At 64.7% G+C, this 21,233-nt stretch overlaps 1 protein-coding gene across 1 annotated transcript; it reads right to left on the bottom strand.

Annotated features, from left to right (window-relative positions):
* Window positions 1–17,447: 17,447 nt before the first annotated feature.
* JRK (Jrk helix-turn-helix protein) lies at window positions 17,448–21,016 on the bottom strand. The gene has a single exon (XM_036830580.1). It carries the CDS (start codon window positions 20,949–20,951, stop codon window positions 19,365–19,367), a length of 1,587 nt encoding a protein of 528 aa, XP_036686475.1. The 5' UTR covers window positions 20,952–21,016; the 3' UTR covers window positions 17,448–19,364.
* Between the last annotated feature and the right edge of the window lie 217 nt (window positions 21,017–21,233).

The following is a 21,233-nucleotide window of genomic DNA, read 5'->3' as shown; positions in this document are numbered from 1 at the left end:
GCCCGCCTCCCCGCGCCCACGCGCGCTCCCGGCGGAGGGAGGACCCACCCCCTGCACACCCGGCGGCGGCGGCGGGGTGACTAATGCGCTCGCTCGCACCGCCCCCTCCCTGACCCATTCAGCCCGTGGGACCCAGCGACGGTACTGGGAACAGGCCTGCGACGGCCCCCCCCCCCCCGCCAGCCAGCGCCGGGCAGGGAGGCGCGGTGAGCGCCCCGCTGCCCCCAGCCAGAGGTAAGGAGGGAGCCCCTCCCCCGGGCCTCAGGGTCAGCTCCCTCCTGTGTCTGCTGTGTCCTGACTGCGGCGGGGGGCGGGGGCGCTGGACTCTGCTCTCCTGGGCCGCCGGCCGCAGACCTGATCTTGCCCAGTCCCGCGTCTGCAGGATGTTCAGCCACAGGTGAGACGTGGCAACGACCCCAGTATTCAGACCCTCTTTCCCTTGGGCTGAAGACCTCCAGGAGTTTTCACGTGCACACACACTCGCAGGTGTCAGGTGTGAGCTCCTGGACGTGGCCTTGAGCTTCCGTCTATCCCCGCCCCGGGCGCCCTTGCGTCCAGGCCCTGGGCTGGTCCTGCGCCCCGGGTGAGGGACAGGCACCCAGGCCTTGGCTCTCCCAGGGCCCCTGGCCTTGGTGTGGGTGTGCGTCGCCTAGGTGGCAGGAGCTGGACAGGACTGCCCCGTGCCCCGGCTCCCAGGTCTTTGCTGAGGCCCAAGACTTCTCCACTTAGTGCCTCCCGGGAAACCTGGCAGCTGCTCTCGGGGCAGGGGGGGTGGCGGGGGGATGTGGAGGAGACGGAGGGGCCCTCCACCCACTGCAGGGTGTAGGTCCTGAACCCCCAGGCCACAGCCCAACCGGTCAGAAGCTCCAAGACCTCTGGGCGGGAGTTGGGGTGGGGGGGAGGGTGCTGGCAACCTGATGCAGTCAGGAGAGGTAGAGAAGCAAAACACCATAAAAGGAACGGGGCTCCGGAAGCTGAGATTCCCGCGGGAGGGAGGCCCCTTCTGCCTCCCTGGCAACAGTGGTGGGGAGGGGCCCTCCCCCTGGGTCCCCGTCACGATGGGTGTGGGCCCAGGTCCTCTGCTGCTCAGTGGGCACAGGGAGCACATACCTGCCCGTGGCCACACACAACCAAGGCCAGTCAAGACGCCCTAGCCCTGCTGCCGGTCTTCTGCTCTCACACGCACACTGCACACTCATCCCCCCTCCCCCACAGACATACTCATAGCTCCCCACCCACCCATCCTCCCCCCGTCCCCCCGTCCAGTCACCCCGTCCACGCCCACCCCCTCACAGCAGGCCCGCCAGCCCCCGGGTCTCATTAGCACACTCAAGGGCACGTGGGTACCCCTGCTCTGGAATCCCCACTCCCTGCCCCCCTTGGAGGCCCCTTCCCTGCCACCCCCTGCCGCTCTCCTGGGAGCACCGCCCCCCAGAACCAATCTGCCACTTTCTTTCCCTCTCTGAGCTTCCACCCTTGGTGGGGGGAATGTCTCTGGCAGAAACTCCCCCAAACTCGCTCTCCCGGCATTTCTAATTAAAGGCAAGTGGGTGAGCAGAGAGGGGAGGGTGGAGGGGCAGCACGGAGCAGGGAGGGGGAGTCGGGCCAGAAGCTGCGAGAACAGGAATCCCGGAGCAGGAGACGGCGGCAGGCCCGAGCGTGCCTGTGCGTAAGATGCCTGTGCGGCGGCGAGCAGGCCGGTCACCGTGGGGCCTGAGTGGAGCCGCGAGCCCGCGACCACGTCTGGGTGAGCCCAGGCCTGCGTCCGAGGGCCCTGCTCTGGAAAGGCACGCGATGAGCCAGCTGGGCAGGGACCGCGCTCACACACCTGTGTCGTGTGTGCGCGCGTGCGTGCACACGCGTGCGGTGGGAGTGCCAGAGCCATCACTCGAGTGACCAGGAGCCACCCCTCCACCTCCTCCCACGGCTGACAAAGGCCATGTGGCCCCTGGGGGCCGGCGCCCAGACCCGGGAGCCCTGACCAGCTGGGCGGCCCAGGCAGGAGATTGGAAGGGGAGGCACCCCCTTTGTGGGGGGAGGCAGGCAGGAGAGGGGATCTTAGGGCAGCCCAGCAGGCAAAGCTGGTCTTGACCCAGACCCTTGGTGGCCCCTCTGCGTGGCCAGCCCAGCCTGACGTGTGTGTGTGGGGTCACAGCCCAGAGGCTGCACTCGCAAGGCCGCTGTGACAGGTGACAGGCCACAGCCGCTGCTCCGGAAACACCTAATCGCTGCCAGCTTTCACCCCAGAAGCCCTCAGCACACCCCACACTGCAGCCTCAGGCTCCACTCTTCTGCCTCCGGAAGGAGGCCTGGCCAGCTCCCGTGCCTGGGGGGGGGCTGCCCCCGCCCTGCTCCTCCACGCCCCCCTCCCACAGGCAGCCTCACCCAGAGCAGGACGACTCAGGGCTGCAGGCCGAGGAGGGGCAGGCGGAGCGGGGAGCCGGTCCTGGGCCAGGAGGCAGGGGGCCTGGGCTTCCCCAGCTCTCAGAGCCAAGCTGGTCCGCTGCTCCTCAGGCCTGACAGCTCCTGAGGCCTCGCCTGCCTTAGAAGGTGGGGGCTTTGCGGGGGAGGGTGGGCAGGCGGGGTGACCGCAGGCGGGTCTGCCCGGCGCTGGGAACCAGGCAGCCCCCATTCCAGCCCCTCTGCCCCTCGGGCTCCGGGCTCCCAGACCCCAGGTGCTGCTCTCCTGATGCTAAGATGCTTATTTCGGGGGGGTCTCCCCCCAAGTCCACAGCCTCAGGAGACCCACCCCAAACAGAGCCTTGGGTCTCTCCACTTTCCCTGGACAGCCCCCTGCCTCCCAGCAGCTCCTGCCTTCCCAGGGCTGCTCTGCTCTGTGACCAAGTCCTCCCCGACGGGGCTCACCCCGGCCTCTGCAGACCCCTCGGTGCCAGCCCCTGGGCCCCCAGAGGTGCTGGAGGTACCCCTCAGCAGGGCAGGACAGGCCGTGCAACCCGAGCCTCCCTCCCCGGCCCTCCTGGGGGCCGGAGCTGGCCTGCCCTCCAGCAGGGCCCCGGCCACAGTCCTGCGCCTCCCAGCCTCACGTGAGCACCCAGCGCTCGCAGGAGCGCCTTGGGGCAGAGCTCCCGCGTCTCCCGCACACACGCTCTCCCAGCCCAGCCCCGCCGATCGCGGCCGCCTGCCCAGGAGCCGCTGTGGCAGCTGCTCGCGGAGGAGAAGCTGGGCCAGGGCGGCTGTCCGCTGCTCACTCTCACCTGACCCTTCCTGCCTGGCTTTGGCCTGGGGTCCAAGTGCCCACCCTCCACATGTACCCACTGCCTGTCCTGCCGCCCAGTGGGACCGTCCTGGGTCATGCGGCCTCACTCCATCTCCTCGTGCCCGCCGGGAGCCTGCCAAAGGCATCTCCCGGACCAGGCGTCCCGGAGCTGCAGGATCTGCCCACCTCGGCCACAGCTGCTTCTGGCCGCTCGCCTGCCCTGGCTCCCCGCACCAGGCCACTCCTTCCTTCGGCCTGAACCCAGGCCTCCCTCGGTTGCTGCTTCCCTCTCGCTGCCTGCGACTCTGGCACCAGGGCCCGCATCTGCACCTCACAGCTGAGTCGCCGGAGCCTGGAACAGAGCACACATTCGGGATGTGTGCTCCCGTGGAACGGACAAAGTTTTGGGCCCTTCTCCCTCCCTTTCTGGTTGGGAAACATTTGGCCGTTGCCCACCTGAGCCTCAACTTTCCACCTGTAAAATGGGGTGACAGTGCCAGGGCCTGGCGTCCAGCGAGGCCGAGTGCTGGCCCTCTTGCCTCACCCGGTCCCTGCCCGAGGACTTCCCCCACCTCATCCTGCCGACAGCCTCCCGTCAGAGTGTCACTTCTGGGATCTGGGAGGTGGGACGTGGTCAGGACACCCTCCCTGTGGCCCCTGGGGAGGGACTTCAGTGCTACTTCCTTGCTCTGCTCCCCGAGGCAGCACTGGGGCCAGGGACGTCTGCGCAGGCCCCGCTGATGAGGGGCGAGCAGAGGCGCTGGGGGAGCAGCTGGCAGAAGGGGTCTGAGCCCAGGCAGCTGGGAGGACGCCAGGCGCCCCACGGGTCTGCCCCCGCCATGGCTGGCATCCGGCCACCACCCTCCTCTGAGACCACCTGCAGCGGGGCCGGACCGCGGAGAGGGAGAGACAGGGACGGGCAAGGGCCCGGTACACAGGGGTTGGAGCTGAGACCGGGAAAGAGAGCGTCCAGGTGGGAGATGGGGGGGGCAGCAAGAGGGAGAGACGCCAGGGCTGGCGGGCTCCTGTCTCGGGAGATGTTCTCCCTCATCTCACAGAGGTTCTGTGAGGTGGGGGCCCTCCCCAGGCCCTGAGCCGGCAGGTGACACAGCTGGGGTCCCTCTGCCACACCTGCCCGAGATGTCTGCTGCAGCAGAGCGGGCCCTGAGAGACCCCGGGAGGCCAGGGCAGAACGGGGAGGGGTCTTGGGAGACCCGGCAGGGCAGGGCACACACTGACCTGAGACAGGAGCTGACGAGGGAGGGGGCTGGGCCCGCCTGGGGGGCCGTGGGAAGCAGCGGCGCTGGGCCACGGGGAGGGCTCCGAGCGCCCAGAGCCGCAGGGACATTTTTTTTCCCATCCTTGCCCCTCCTCCCGGACTTCCTCCTCTCTCCTGGTTTGGCAGGGCGTGCGCTGCGTCCTGTCCCCGGAACAGGCAGCCTGTTCATTCCGGGCCTCCACACTCCAGACCGTCTTCCTCCTCCCTCCTGCCTTAGCGCCTCCCGGTCCGCTCTCCAAGGAAAATTTTGTATTTTTCTGATGATCCCGGCACGGCGGTGCCCGACCCGGCTGCTCCTTGCACCCTCCAGGCCAGGGGGCCGAGCCGCGGGGCCATAGGCACGGGGGCGGGGAGCCCATCCTCAAAGGACCTTCATTCCTCACCACCCCCAGCCATGGTAGAAGGGAAAGCAAGGCCCCGAGACGGTCTGGGGCTGGTCCGAGCCCCTCAGCCGGGAAGCCAGAGCCAGGAAAGGCTGGTGAGAGGATGTGGGGCTGAGCCCGCCAGCTCCCGGCGGCGTCGTGAGCACGGTTCACCTCCTGCGTGACCGTGGGTGAGTCCCCTCTGCCCCGCCCCTCCCTGGCCTCAGTTTCCTCACCCATAGAGTGGGTACAGCCACAGCTCTGCCCTGCTCAGCTGTGAGGTGAGTCAGCCAATCAAACAACAGTTCCGGAGCCCGACTTGGCAGGAGCTGAGCAAGGTGAGGTAGCAGGGAAGTGCAGTTCGCCCCATGAAATAGGGCCATCACCGTGACCCCACACAGTCCCTGGAGGACGCTGGGCTGCGTGTGACCCTAGGCGTGCTGCCTGCTGGGCCACCAGCCTTGGCACTGCGGGCACCAGCAGGCCGTGCCTCTGCTCAGAGGCTCAGGCTTTTCAAGGAGCAGCTGCAGCTTCCAGGGTGCCTGCTGGGACATCAGTGAGGTGAGACGAAGGGAGGGAGGCCGTGTGGCTCCACCGGCGGGGGCTCGGGGTGGAGCCAGGAGGCAGGTGCGAGGGGCAGGAACACTGGACAGGGCTGAGGCCGAGGACGCCTCCGTGCATGCCGCCCGCTGGGCGATCACCCACACGGCATCTGAAGTTAAATGTCCCCTCGGCTTGGCAGGTGCCCTGGCCGGGTCTGCGTGTCCACAGAGCCGGGACGGGAGTCAGGCACCTGCCTTCCCCCCCCGCCCCTGCTTCTCCCCAAGGCATTGGCTGTGTCACCTGCAAATCACTTAACCCCTCTGTTCCTGCCATCCTCATCACACAACGGGAGTGGATGGCGGTGGTGGGTGGTGAGGAGGAAAGGGCTGGACCTCTGAGGGCACCATTCCCACCAGAGGAATGCCCCGGCCAGCCTGCCGCCCACCGCTCCTTGTTTAGCTCACAAAGGCCTGCCCAGTTTCGAAACCCAAGCATAGAAGCTCAGCACGGCTTACATGGGGTCTACCTCTGAGCCAGGGTCACCACCTCCAGGAAGGCTTCCCAGCCTCCCAGTGTGGTGTTAACCCCGTCTTCTGTGAGCCTTGTCCTCCCTCTTACGTGCCCCCCTTGGAGCCCCTGAGCACGGCGTCTTCCTGCGTGTGCCAGTTTATGAGTGTGTTGTGAGTGTGAGAGTTTGAGAGCGTGTGTGTGTGTGTGTCAGTGTGTAAGAGTGTGTGTGCTCGGCTACCTCTTGATCTCTCCAGCCAAGGTGTGCTCCTGCTCGCTGACTGCCAGGCCCTGAGCTTGCTCTGGGCACATGAAGTGGACAGACCCCTGCTTCCTGCCCTGAAGAGTCTCCGTCCGGCCAGAGGTGCCCCCATACCCCAAGTGTGCCAGCAGCCCAGAGGGGCCCTGCCAGGCACGGACAGCCTGAGGGTGAGTGGGGTGACGTGGGTGCAGGGGAGGCCGATGGGCTGGTTTGAGGGCTCTTTAAAGGGTCAGGGATGAGGGGAGAGCCACGGTCCCAGTGTCCCCGGTGGCCCCGGCCATCAGGGGCGGGAGGAGCACGAGGGTTCGGCAGCTTGCCTCGGGGGCTGGAGCTGGGCGACCGCCCCCTCCTCTCCACCCCACTGGGCGCCAGCCAGGCTGCATGCGGCCGCCACCGCCTCCCTGGACGCCCAGGCGGGCCCAGATCGTGCAGCAGGAACCCCAAGGGTTGCTGGCCCCTCAGCCAGGATGAGTGGTTCTCTGCCAGCTGGCTCGGCTGGACGCCCCCGGAGCTGGGTGTTGAGGATGCCCGTGCCAGGGAGGGGGCGGCGGCTGCTGTCCTTCTGTTCCCTGTGTTTCCATTTCCATCTCAGAGCGGGCGCAGTGCGCCAGCCTCCACCGCTCACTTCCGGAGCCATAAAAGGAGAGAGGCTGAGAATAGCTGGTGTGACGGCACAAGGAGCTTCCCCACGCAGGTGCAGGCAGCAGGGCTGCCGCAGGGAAGGCCGGCTCTGTCCCAGCTCCTCCCCGGCCCGCGGCCCCTCCTCCACTCCCTCTGCTGCCTCTCCCTCCCCGCCCTGGGGGCTGGGGCCTGAGCACCCCCCCCCCCCCCCCCCGCTTCAAGCTGCCTGCCCCACCTGGGCATCTCGTCCACGCCCACAGGCCACCTGGTCCAGCTGAGGCCTCTCTCCTGGGCTCCTGATCCCACAGCCGCCAACGCGGGTGCCCTGCCCAGCTGCAGGCTCCTGGGCGGCCCCAGGCTGGCGTCTTCCCCCATTACCCCCCACCCCCCGCCCTTGGAGGTGGGCACCTCCCTGTCTGCTGTCGGCCTCTCAGATGCCAGGCATGGGCCACGATGATCTTTGGCCCTCAGGGGCCCAGTGTCTGCCGGGCCTCAGCCTCCTGGCCCCAGGTCTCAGCTCGACATGTCCCCGGGCTGCCCCACAGGGTGCCTCGAGGGGCATCTGTCCCTGGGGCACTGTCCGCTCCCTCCAGCTCTGTGCTCTGCCGTTGCTGCCGCGTAGTTCTTACTAACTCTGAACAAAGGGCCTGTGCTTCTGTTCTGCCACGGACCCCGCCAATTATGCAGCCGGTCCCACCTGCCACGGTCCCCTTCTTGGTTCTGGGGTCTCTCTGGAAAGAGGGTCGACACAGAAGGCGTGCGGGAGAAGGGGCCCCACTGTGTGCCGAGCATTTCCCTGCACCTTGGAACAGGCTGGGCAAACCATCATTGTCACCCATTTTACAGATGAGGAACTTGAGGTGCAGAGAGGGTGGGGAATGTGCTTGGGGAACCGGCTGGTGAGCAAATGACCGAGACTCCTGGCCCTGAGGCCGATCCTGTCTGACTGTCCGCTGCCGTCGGCCACTGTCAAAGTCCAGGGTCGGGCTACTCCGGAAGCCCTCTGAGCCTCAGTTTCTTCAGCTGATGGGGGAGGGTTGCCCCTTGGAGGTTCAGGGTGGGGGCCAGGTCAGCAGGACACCTGACCCGCATGCCTTGTTCCAACCCACGTCCCCTCTTCTGCATCCTTGGTCCTAAGATCCGTGTCCAGGCAGGTGCCTGACCAGGGGGTGGCAGCGACCTCTGGAAGCGCTCCCTAGGGTGTGGAGGCCGCCGCGCCGGGTGGCTGGGGGAGCTCAGGGAGGATGATGACGTCTCGGACATTCGCCTGCCCTACCACATGCTGGCGCTGTGCCTCTTCCTGGTTTGGGGGTGCCTGTCTGATCCCCACAGGCCAGGGCAGACCCCGGAGGCCCGCACAGACCACTAGGCTCCTTCCGCCATCCAGACACAGCACCCGCCTCCTCCTGTCCCCGCCTCCCTCCCCTGGCTGAGCTCCAGCGGGCTGTTAACCAGGGGCTGGCCCGGGAGACTGTGACGTCCCAAAAGTCAGGAATCGCCTGAGATGGCCGAGGAGCTGGGTGCACAGCCCAGACCGCCATGGGTGTCCCCACCCTCACCCCACTTCATGGATTCTTCTAAACACACCCTCACTCCTCCCTGGCCACGCAGACTGGGCATCAGGCCCCGGGGCGGGGGCGGGGCAGCACATCAGAGGACGGGCCCCTAAGAGAAGGCCCGGCACCAGGGCTGGGGGGCCGCAGGCTCAGGCCGGGCTGGGCCTCAGAGGGAGGAAGGGTAGAGCCAGCCGTCCTGGGGGTCGGCGCTGCCCACCAGCTCTGGAAGCAGGCCTGCCCTGCCCCGTGCTGGCACCGGCCCATGACTGCCCTGTGGACAGGTGTCCTCCCTGGAGGTGCCGCCCTTGCCCCTCAGCTGGAGGTGAGGGGCTCTGGGACCCCTAAGGTCTCGGGCGGAGGCAGGGGTGGGCTCCAGGGCCCTCCCCGCCACGGCCCACTTGCCCAGACCCATGGCCGCCCCTGCCCTCTGCTCCCCTCCTGCCTGGGTCCCCGCCTGGCGCTCTCCCGCCACCCCCTCCACCACCATCATCATCACCACCATCATCATCACCACCGTCATCATCATCACCATGACCATCATCACCATCATCACCACCGTCATCACCAGCACCACCATCATCATCACCCTCATCATCACCACCATCACCACCATCATCACCATCACCACCTCCATCACAACCATCACCCTCACCATCCCCACTGTCTCAGTCAGCTCAGATCCCTGCAACAAAATACCACAGACCAGGTGGCTTAAACAACAGACATTTATTTCTCACAGTTCTGGAGGCTGGGAAGTCCAATATAAGGGTGCCAGCCCATTAGGTTTCTGGTGAGAGCTCTCTTGGCTAGTAGATGGCTGTCTTCTTGAAGTGTTCTCACAGGGCCTTTTCTTGGCTTGTAAGAAAGAGAGAAACTGAGAGCGATCATCCTCTTCTGATACAGGCATTAGTCCTATCAGGTTAGGGCCCCACTCTCATGACCTCCTCTCACCATAATTACCTCCTAAAAGCCCTATCTCCAAACACTGTCCTGCTGGGGTTAGGGCTTCGTCACATGACTCTGGGCAGGGGGACACAATCCAGTCAACAGCACCCACCATCCCCAACGTCACCACCACCGTTAAAACCACCACGAGCTCCTCACTGCCCCACTTTCAGCACCAGCACCCTTGCTACCACGCTACCTTCATCCCCGCCTTCCTCCACCCGGGCTGCTCTAAACAATACCACCGACGGGGTGCCTCGCAAACAACAGAAATTTTCTTCGCACCATTCTGGAGGCTGGAGATCCAAGGTCAGGGTGCCAGGGTGGTAGGGTTCTGGTGAAAGCCCTCTTCTTGGATGTGGACCGCAGACCTCACTGTGTCCTCACGTGACGGAAGGGGCGAGGGGGCTATCTCGGGTCTCTTTTTTAAGGGCATTAATCCAAATCAAGGCTCCACCCTCATAACCTGATCACCTCTCAAAGCCCCCACCTCCAAATACCATTACCTTAGGGGTTAGGATTTCAACAGTTAAACTTGGGGGGGTGGTATACAAACATCCAGACCATAGCACCCCCCGTCACCAGCATCCTCATCCACTACCACTATTACTGTCACCTCTACCACACCCACCATCATAACCGTGACCTCCGCCATCAACCATCCCCACCGTCCTCTCCGCCCCCCATCACTCCTGTCACCACCGTCAAAGCCACCACCTCCACTGCGCACAGTACATACAACCATCACCACTGTCACTGTGTCCCGCCATCTCCTCTCCACCCCCCGTAACCACCGCACCCACCGCCATTCCCAGCACCACCATCGACATCACTATCACCACCTTCATCATCCACACGACCACCCTGACCGAGCCTGCCCTCTGGCTGGCGGTGCACTTCACTGATGACAAGTGAGGGCCTTGAGGGAGGCAGACCTGGGCTCAGATTCCAGTCGTGCTCATTATTGTGGCCACGGCACTTGAACCCACCTTCCTAATTGGAGAAAATGAATTCACTGTCCAACTCCAGACCATTGCTTCCCGTAAGGACAACTTTGCCCTCTGGGGGCAGTGGGCGGCTGTCTGTCCAGGTGGCCCCATCTCCAGCCCCCAGGAGAGTCTCCAAGGGGTGTCTGGATCATGGGATGACAGCCTGTGACCCAGTGGTCGGGCGAGGCCCTGTCGTCAAGTGTCTGGAAGATTCCGCGTTGTCGGACAGATCAGATGCAACTGCAGTGTGGGCAGCTCGCGGACCAGGGGCAGGGCGTGGGGAGCACCGTGCTTGCCCTCAACAGAGCGTGGCTTCCAGCCCCCGTTCTTGCAAACAAGCTGGGAGGACCTTTGTGTCACTAAAGAAGAAAGTCCCTTCCGGTGAGAACCAGAGCTGAGGGGATGGTGAACTTCGAAGCGTTTGCTGGAATACCCATTTTGTGTTCTGACGTCCAACCTTCAGTCCTCTCAGTGAGAAACCACTGAACAAGGACTCGTGCTGCGTGGGGTGGAGGTGACACGGGGCCGTGGGAGGCAAGGAGACGGGCACTGAACCGGGCCGGCTGGCGCCGCAAGCTCTAACCCTTAGCTGCCGCCCCACGGTCTCGTCCAGGCCTCCAGCTGGGGCGTAGCAGCAGCTGCCCACCCCCTTTGCCAGCCTGGGGCCCAGCAGCATCTCTCTGGCCGCCCAGGACCACCAGGCCTGAGCCTCAATGCCGAGGTCACCGCGCCTGCTGGCTGGGCCCCCCTGCTAGGATGGCGGGGCAGCGCAGACACCCGCGTCTGGTGGACGGCGGCAACTCGAGGCCTCGTGGAATCCGCTGCAGAGCCTCCCGAGGACACCTGGACTCCTCTTTCGTCATTAGGAAGGATCGGCCAGTGGAGTGGCTGGCTCACGGAAAGCCCGGTGACATCACTGCGCCGCTTCGTTAATAAAGTGACGGAACAGATGCCCACTCGCCAGAGGCCGCAGCCGAGCCCCCTCCTCACAGGAGAATCCTGGGGCCCGAGCTGCTTCCTAAGCTAACGGATCCCTCCTTAGACCCCTCTTCCGGCTGCCCCCTACCCCCGGCCCTCTCGCCCTCCTTCTCCGTTTCTCCATCTGCTGCTAGTGGGGCCTCAGCTTCCCCCTAGCTGTTGGCCAGGCTGCAGGTATGCTGCTCGTGGGGAAGAGATGGAGAGCGAGCCTGGGGGATACAGGGTCGGGACCGGGACCCAGGGCCACCTCACCCTTGCTCCGTGGGGTCCTGATCTGGAAGTGGAGAGCAGGGCCTCCTCCAGGCCTTGTTGGGGAACTCCAGGGATGCAGGAAGGTCGGGCACAGGCCCCCACTCCTGCCAGGTCCAGACGTAAAATCCGGGGTCCATCTTCTCCACTGCAGTGAGGCCCCCCCTGCCCTCGTGGTGGCCGGTGTCTCAGTGTCTTGAGGCCTGAGCTCACACCGCAGCCTTGGGGAACAAGGGCACAGGGCCTGCCCATCACCCGCTCCCCAGCCCCTCGCACCTCACACCTCTGTCCCCCAATCCCCACCTTCAGAGGTTCCCAACTGCAGTCGGGACACCACAGCCTGGCAGAGGGGCCCCCAACAGGCAGGTCCCACCCCCTCCAGGACGCTGGCCTTTTGCTCTCACAGGCCTGTTCTGGCCTCCCATTGTCCCCCTGGGAAGCTCTCTCAGCCTGTGACTCCCAGTCCCCGGGCTCCACCGGTGTCTGTCTGCGGGCCCGTGGAGGTGGGACCTGTGTCTGAGTGGGCACCGGGCCAGGCTGGACAGAGAAGGAAGTTCCCCGCCCCTGCAGGATGCCCCCGGCGGGCTCTCTGGGCCCCCCCCCCCCACCGCAAAGCCTACAGCCTGACCTCTGCAGCCAGAGGCCACTGGCCCCAGCTGGTGACCGAGAGGAGCCCGAGCCCAGGTCCCTGGGGAGGGAGGGGCAGAGGCAGGGCAGCTGGCTGCTGGGCCCCCAAGCGCCATGGTCTCTGCGAATGGGGCTGGCTGGAGGGGTCTCGGCTCTGGTCCCTGCGTGTGCCTGCCCACCAGATGACCGGGGCCTGGCGCAGCCCTGATGCTCCCCCAGGAGCCGCCTGGACCAGCTGGGGTCTGCGCTTGGGCGAGCCCAGCTCTGACACTCACACCTCCCCCGCCCTGCAGTGAGTCAGCTCCACAGTCACTCTCCACCCCCGGAGACTGTCACCCAGGACCTGGAACCGCGCTGCACCTGGAGTTGGGCAGAGGCGGAGGAAAGGGAGTGTTGTGACCACAGAGAGCACTGAGTCACATGTGGGGGAGGAGGGAGGAGGTCAGCAAAGGCTCTTACCTTCCCCCAGGAGAGGAGTGAAACCTACACAGGGCTCCAGGCTCCCTGGTTTTGCCCTCCTTATGAGCTAAGGGAACATGGGGGCCAGGGCAAGGGCTCAGCGTGGGACCAGGGCCAGGGTTCAGTGTGTGACCGGGGCCAGGGTTCAGCGTGGGACCAGGGTCAGGGCTCAGAGTGGGACCAGTGTCAGGGCTCAGAGTGTGTGACCAGGGCCAGGGCTCAGTGTGGGACCAGGGTCAGGGCTCAGAGTGTGACCAGGGCCAGGGCTCAGCGTGGGACCAGTGTCAGGGCTCAGCGTGGGACCAGGGCCAGGGCTCAGCGTGGGACCAGGGCCAGGGCTCAGCGTGGGACCAGGGCCAGGGCTCAGCTTGTGATCAGAGCCAGCGCTCAGCGTGTGATCAGGGCCAGGGCTCAGAGTGTGACCAGGGTCAGGGCTCAGAGTGTGACCAGGGCCAGGCTCAGCGTGGGACCAGGGCCAGGGCTCAGCGTGTGACCAGGGCCAGGGCTCAGCGTGGGACCAGGGCCAGGGCTCAGCGTGGGACCAGGGCCAGGGCTCAGCGTGGGACCAGGGCCAGGGCTCAGCGTGGGACCAGGGCCAGGGCTCAGCGTGGGACCAGGGCCAGGCTCAGCATGGGACCAGGGTCAGGGTTCACCCAGGCCAAGCACAGCAGATTCCTGAGTCCTGGCTGATCAGGAACCTTCCAGCTCCTTCAAGCTTCTAGGCTGGGGCCGCCTACACTCCCTCATGAGCCCAGCAGAGGGCACTGTGCAGCCCCTGAAGACAGAACAAAGGAAGCCCCTGTTCTGGAAGGGTCTGTGAGGGTGCCACAACCCCCTGCAGTTTCCACATCCACACACCCCTTGGCCCCAGGCTGGAAGACCGTCCCTGGAGAGGGTGTGTCAGAAGGGTGACCACCACACCTCACAGCCTGGCCTCTGCCAGGGGCTGGGGGCAGCCAGTGAAACCCAGACCCCAGGAGCTACCCTGGGGCCCCCACCCTGCTGGGCCTCTGGCTCCTCTTCTCACTGGGGCTGCTCACGACACGAAGCAGGCCTCGGTTCCGAGCCCAGTTCCCGGGCCCCGGCCAGCGCGATGGGCCTTCTGCGCCTGCTCACGTGTCAGAGGGACGTGGCCATTCCCCCGCCGAGCCTGGGGTCTCCAGCCCACCCTTCCGGCACTGCCCAAGAACCCCCTCCTGCCCAAAGTCCAGAGCGGTGGCCACACTGACCGGGCGTCACACAGCGGGAAGTCTGGGGCAGGCCTCGGGACCCCTCTGTGAAATGGGGCCATCACGGGGACGGGCCCCACGTCCACCCGCGAAGGCCTGTGCCCCCCGTAGGCCCGGTTGGGTAGGAGAGGCGGCAGACAGCAGCGGTGGCTCGGGAGGGCTCAGGACCCAGCGCCACGACCTCCAACCGCGACAGAGGGCCAGGCTGCTGCTGCCGCCTCGGCCTCCCTTTCTGGGCAGTGGGTGAGATTGTCCCACGTGGCTCTGAGACCATCCATCTTCTTCATTTTCATCCTGTCCTTTGAATGGCATAATCTCTATCAGTCTCGAGCACTATCAAGGTCACTAATTCTTCTGTTAGTTCACATCTCCTGTAGAGCCCTTCCAGTGAATTTTTCATCTGTTGTTGTACTTTTCGACTCTGGAATTTCCATGGGTTTTTTTTTTTTAAGAGGAATGGTTTTTTGTTGTTTTTTTTAAAATACTTGTATTAAGGTGTCATCTGTCTATTCTTAATTAAGATAGCTGAGTTTCCTTTAAGATGGTCACAGAAGCAGGGTATGTTTGTTTTTAGACCACGCCCCGCGGCATGTGGGATCTTAGCTCCCGGACCAGGGATCGAACCCGTGCCCCGCTACAGCGGAAGCACAGAGTCCTAGCCACTGGACCACCAGGGAAGTCCCTCCAGGTTTTTTAAAATAACTTTTTTGTTTATAATCTTTTTATAGATACTCTCTACTTGATACCTTCCTTTCTTTTTTCCCCCTTTACTTCTTTAATCATGGTTTCCTTTCATTCTCTGACCACATTTGTAAAGGCCAATTTGAAGTCTTTTCCTGTTAAATCCAACATCTCACTCCCTGAGGCCGTATCCGTTGCCTGCTTTTTGGTAACAATATGGTATGTGGCCATATTTTCCTGTTTCTTTGCATGCTCGTAATTTTCGGTTGGAAACTGATCCTTTAAGGAAATATATCGTACCAACTCTGGGTACTGGGACTTGTTACCTGCTTGTTTTGTGTTTGGCTGGCTGGGTCATCTCAGTGGCTCCCCTGCAGCCCCTGACGGAGCCCCCAGTGCTCCTTCTCAGGGGGGCGGCCTCCAGCGGGCCCACGCTCCGCCCACCTCCAACCCCATGGCAGTGGTTTTGCCAAAGCTCTGTGTGGTCCCTGCCCACAGCCAGCTGTTAAGTTCCACTCACAGCTGGCTGACTGCTCTGTTGTTTTTTGTTTGTTTGTTTTTTATAAATTTATTTTTGGCTGCATTGGGTCTTCATTGTTGTGCACGGGCTTTCTCTGGTTGCAGAGCACAGGCTCTAGGTGCATGGGCTTCAGTAGCTGTGGCTCATGGGCTCTAGAGCACAGGCTCAGTAGTTGTGGTACATGGGCTTAGTTGCTCTGCGGCATGTGGGATCTTCCCGGACCAGGGCTCGAACCCGTGTTCCCTGCATTAGCAGGCGGATTCTTAACCACTGCGCCACCAGGGAAGTCCCTGCTCTGTTGTTTTTAACAATGCCCTGGGTGTAAGCTGCTTCTCAGACCAATCCAGTCAAATTTGGCTCCTTTGAATGAATAGATACTGAGATCAGTGCTTGAGACTTTTTCCCTGACCCACAGACAGCCTCCAGTTTAGCCTGCATCACCAGTAAATCTATCAACCTCCTCCCACTGGCCTTTCTCCACGATGTCCGGTTTCTGAGAGCAGCCTTAGGCTTGCACTTCACACTCTGCAGCAAACGAAGTCAGCTCCTTAGCAGAGGGACTAGCTCTGTCCCACGGCCCGCTCCTCCCCGGGAAGAACCTCTGAGCACAGCTCTGGGGCGGGGGGTGAGTGACAGCCCTGCTTCCGGAGCTGAGTGGTAGGTGGAAGGGGCAGCAATCCAGGCCTCCCGGGCCTGCCATGCAGGTGGCGCACCCTCACACACGTCCTGGGCTCCCCTCAGCAACGTGCCCCGCGTCCTCACGGACACGGCGGCTGCGATCCGGGGACGCGACTGCCAGACAGGGCGGCCGCCCCAGCAGCCCTTCTCGGGAGACCTGTGCTCCCTGGAAGCAGGAAGGGACTTTGTCTCACCGCCCTCTGGCCTCAAGCTGAGCCCAACGCCCAGCACGCAGCAGGCGCTGAGCAATGCTACGCGTGGATGAAACAGAAGCACGTTTACGCGCCAAGAAAACCCACTGACGCTGGTGCCTGTGGATGCCTCCTTCCTGGGGCTGCCCAGGCGGGTCCTGTTTGCCCAAGATTCTGCTGCCCCTGTGCCACAGCCTCCCAGGAACAGAAGCAGCGTGTGGCCCTGCCGCCGACCCCCATCCCTCCAGGAACAGCTGGCGACGGCGGCCCCGAGCTGCCTCCAAAGGGCTCTGCCTCCCGACCTGGGTAATCCTGGCCGAAAAAGGTCCAAGCAGAGGCTGCAACTGCCTGCCGTCCTTTCTTCATTCATCTGCCCTCCACCCAGCCACCCTCCAATCCCCCCTACCCCACCACCCGGCCCACCAGAGGTGTGAGTGCTACCACGCGGACACGCCCAGGGCAGGGCCTCCCCCGCCCCCGCCCCCGCCCCCGCGGGAAACACTGGTGAGGCGGGGCGGTTCACCCCAGACCCCCACGCAGGCTCAGCCTTCCCCAACTGGACGACCTCCAGGACCTCCCACACTGCACCACGGGTCTAACCTGGGGCGCCTGCAGACCCCCCAGCACTGGGCAGCAGGCACTGCAGGCAGCGGACCCAAAGCAAAAGAGACCGTGAAGGACCACCGACCCACCCAGCCCCCTGGCAGCTGCCTGGCTTCCATCTACAGCCTGCGGGTCCAGCCCCTGCTCGGCCAGGCTCGGGCAAGGGGCACCCCTGGCGGAGGCTGCCTGTCCTGGGTCGGGGGCCCCAGGCCTCCCAGCAGACTCTGGCCTCCTCCCCCTGCATCCCGGCACCGCAGGCACTGCCCAGGAACCGTCCCTTATCCACCGCAGGCAGGGCTGACGCCTGCTGCCCGTCCGGCTCCGGGGACGCCCCGATTCCTCCCGCGGTGGGAAGGAGAGGCTGAGGACACGGTGTGGCCGCAGGCGGCTTCCTCCCAGCTCGGGGTCTGCCAAGTCGTCTTGACCACCGAGAAGGGGGAAGGTCAAGGTGGGCAAACAGACCGGAAGGGGCCGCTGAGTCCCGACAGGGACGACTCCTGGGCTTGTCCCAGGGCACCGGTGCTGCCTGCCTGGGGCGGGAGGAACGTGCGCAGCTCCCGCTGTGCCCGAGCTCGCTGCCCCCGCAGGGCGAGCAGGGGGCCTGGAAGAGGCTCTGCCAGCGGGACGGAGACCCCACTGCCCCTGGGGGCTTCAGGAGAGGAGACAGAGGGGCCGATGCACGCGCGGATGAGGAGGCCTTCCCACCCGGCTCCGATTTCGCACCCGGTACAGTGGGGCCCCCGAAGACTGTTTAGGAAAGACTCTGAGACCAGAACATTCTGACCCCTTGAGCCTCTCAGAAACTGTAAGTGAAGAGCAAAGCCCCAGGGGTGGGCGCCCGGGGGCGGGGCAGAGGCGGGGGCATCCCCGGGCAGCTGGGCGCCGCTGGGCTCCGGTCCTCCCCGGGCACGCGCACCTCACGCTGCACCTCGGTCTGCACCCCGAGAAACCTCGCACCGCCCGGGATCTCCAGCACCGAGGCCATGAGGAGGGGCCCGTGCTGGCTCGTTAGGGGAGAGGGAAGCAGGCAGGGCCGAGTCCTGCCCCCTGAAGAACGCAGCACGGGGGGCGCGTCTGGTCCTGGAAGGAGGACGGACACCCTCAGCCAGGCGGCGACAAGTGCTCATTGATCGGCCACAACACAGCCAGGACGGGGGCAGGCTGTGAGGGCAGGACAAGAGTCTGGCCTGGGGTCTACAGTCTGGTGGGGACAGAGCACCCACGGGGGGCCTAGGAGAGCTGGTTCCCCCCGCCCCCGCCCCCCAGCACAGTCCTGCGGCTCCAGAACCGCTGGCCTGGGGTCAAGGGGCTGACAGCGGGGAGGGAGCTTCTCCGCGTGTCCGTCCATCTCCACGCTGCCGCCCCTGACATCGGACCCTGTTAACACCTCAAGCAGCTGCAATTCAACCGCACAGGGGACGCACAGGAGTCCAAAAGTGGCACAAAAGTACACGGTGCACAGATGTCGCCCCAAACACGTGAAGGAAACCGATGTGACAACGCAGCAGGAGGCAATCAGGCCCAAAGAATCAGCAAGGACACTCTGAGAACGATCTGTGCTTGTTGCACAATCTTCACACACGCATTTAAAGCGGGAAACACACGGTCCACAGAGCAGTGCCAGGTCAGCCACGACTGTCGCCTCACTGTTTGGAAAGATGTAAAAGCACCAGAGACATCGACTGCGGACCAAGCCCTCACCTCCCCTCGGCTCTCACGGGAACAGAGGGCTCTCGGCACGCAACAAACACAGGAATGAAAACTATGTGCCGATTCAGCTACCCACGAAGGGGATGCAACTGAAGGCAAGCAGTGAGAAGAGCACAGAAAAGCACGCCCGTTTCACGCACGGTCCCAGAGGGCCACCACTGCCGGTAAGGGGCTCTCTGTCCCACGGCTGTGCTGACGAGCGACACGGCAGAACGGAGAGGCTGGGAATCAGCTGCAACCCAGGAAACACAGCCGCGTCATCCCGCAATCGGCCTTCAGGAGACCACCAGCACAGCCAGCGTTCCCCACGTGAATCACTGCGGGGCAAACAGCTGAAAAGAGGAGTTCAAGTACTGCTAGACAGCTCCGCTGCATGTTTTACTGTTTTTGTTATATCGCCTAAGGCTAATTTCTGAACATCTGGTCAAAGTTTATTAACGCAGAGGCTGTAAATGTGACATTCCGGGGAACGAGGCCTGTAGGTTGGACTCGGAGCCAAGATGCTCGAAACACTGGCAGTGTCCTGTAGCCCCGCATTGGGGCGACGGGCACCCCAGCCGCCCGCTCCTGCTGGCTTTAACGGAGCAATTCTACCACATCAAGTCGGCGTGCAGTCTGCTGCATCGTGGGGTCCAAGCCTGAGAGGCAGGATGTGCTGGCAACACGGAGAAACTCTGAGAGACCTGTGCTGCTACGTGAGCTCACGACTGAAGGGGGACACGTGGCCTGTAAAGCCACAGGCAGGGGCCACGCCGACCCTTATTCGTATTGAGTCCCGCCCTCGGTGACCTGCCCTCAGAGACCTGCCCGACCCAGGGCTGGCCCCCAGACCAGCAGACTGAGTCCCGGTGGAGGGGGGCGGTGGGCCACAGGAAGGGCCAGCCCCGTCAAGTGGCAGCGGGTACCGCCATTGGTCGGCTGAAGGCGGCTCTCCCCCACCTGGACAGAGAGACGTCTCCACCCTCGGACGCAGCAAGGCTCAGCCAGAGAACACGAGGCCGGCTTCCGGCCGCCGGAGGCCCCGGCACGTTTCGGGTCTGGGTGGGCCCTTCAGGAAGACCCCCTGGCACCCATGTGGCAGGCCACACGGCAAAACCCCGATGGGGCGGCCGTCCTGAGGGACACGACCCCTGAGACCGCAGGTCGGGCCCCGCTGCCTCAGGCCTCACCCGCTGTGGACGAGCCGGGCAGAGGGGAGCGAGGCGGGGCGCCGCGAGGCCCAGAGTGCTCCCAGGGCGCCTCGAGCTTGACTGCGGCCCGGAGGGCCCTGCGCCGCTGTGCCTGCTGCCGCCTGCCGAACGCGGAGCGCAGCGCGCGCAGCTGGCCCACCTCCTGTGCCGAGAAGCAGGGCTGGCCCTCCGCAAAGCGCACCACAGCGTCGAAGGACGCAGCTGCCTGCTCCCAGGCCGCCTCGTCACGCTCCCCGGCCTCGGCCAGCTCGGGACTCCCCGTGGCCGCGCCCCCTAGGCGGGCCGGGGCGCCTCCCCCGAGCCCGGGGACGTGCACGAAGGTCTGGTCGGGAGGCTTCGTCCTGAGGCGCTCGGGCTCCTCCTCTGAAGACGAGCCTTCGACGAGCGTGACCTCGGGCCACAGCTTCCTCCAGGCCCGGCTGAAGACGCCGCCCGGCACCGCGTTCCAGGCGCAGGCCACGTCGAGCACGGCGTCGTGCACGCTGCAGCGAGGGGTGAAGGCCTGCAGCGTGCCGCGAGGGGTGACGAAGTTCCTCATGAAATCCCTCCGAATGCCCTGGTCCATGGGCTGGATCAGGGAGGTGACGCTGGCGGGCAGGAAGATGGTGAAAATGTTCTCCGAAACCAACTCGGCCTCCCGCGGGTGGGCCCGGGAGCCGTCCAGCAGGAGGATGGCCTTGCTGTCTTCGGGCAGAGCCACGGCTCGGAAGTGCTCCTTCACCGCGGGCACAAAGATGTGATGGAACCAGTCAGTAAAAATCTCCTTGTCCACCCACGCGTTACCTTGGGCCTTGTACGCGACAGGCAGGTGCTGGATGCCCTGGACCGCCTTGGGGCCGCCGCATTTCCCGACCACCAAGGGTTTGATCCTGTGGGAGCCCGTGGCGTTGGCGCACATGAGGACGGTCAGTCTGTCCTTGTTCTGCTTGGGGCCAGGCACCACCCCGCCCTCCGGGCTGGGACTGGGCGAGCTGCGCCAGAAGAGGCCGGTCTCATCGGCGTTGTACACCTGCTCGGGGGACAGGCCGTGCTCGGCGGTTAAGCTCCGGAAGAAGCCGCAGAACTGCTCTGCAGCCTGGTGGTCGGCCGCCTGTTTCTCGCTGGACGCGTCCAGCTTCTTGATGCCGTGTCTGGCCTTAAAACGCCAGAGCCAGCCGCCAGAAAACACGCAGGGCTCGGTCAGCTGCATCTGCTCGTAGAAGTCCTTGGCCTTTTCAATGAGCATGGGGCCCGAGACGGGCACGCCCTCGGCACGCTTCACCAGGAACCACTCGTACAGCACGCGGTCCAGGTGCTCGAGCTTGGGCGTGTGCAGCGTGCGCCGGTGCGCCAGGGCCTTGTCCGAGTCGGAGTTGGCGAAGAAGCGGAGCAGCTGGGCCTTGTGGGCCCTGATGTCGTACAGGGTGGACATGCCCACGTTGTACTCCTGCATCAGCGCCTTCCTGCTCTCCCCCTTCTCCAGGCGCCGGCAGATGTCCATCTTCTCCTTCAGGGTCAGCACCACCCTCTTGCGCTTCTCCCCCGGGCTCCTCCCGGCAGCCGGCTTGGAGGCCATGAGGAGGGGGCTGGGCCCGGCCGACAGGGGTCGCGCCTGAGCCAGTACTGGAGGCCTTTCCACCCCTCCCTCCCCTCCCACCACCCGCGCCCACCCGCGTCCTGCTGATGCAGATGCTGACGCTGACGCGGGGCCGCCACGAGCCAAGGCCCCTTCCCGGCTCCGGCAGCTTCCCGCCGCGAGCCAAGGCCCCTTCCCGGCTCCGGCAGCTTCCCGGCCCTCTCTGCAGGGGGGACCAGCGTCAGCCGCCCTAGTCTTCCACGGCTGGAACCTCCAGCCTTC

This window comes from Balaenoptera musculus, chromosome 17, assembly GCF_009873245.2.
Source record: "Balaenoptera musculus isolate JJ_BM4_2016_0621 chromosome 17, mBalMus1.pri.v3, whole genome shotgun sequence".
NCBI lineage: Eukaryota > Metazoa > Chordata > Mammalia > Artiodactyla > Balaenopteridae > Balaenoptera > Balaenoptera musculus.
This window is presented reverse-complemented; position numbering and strand designations above follow the sequence as displayed.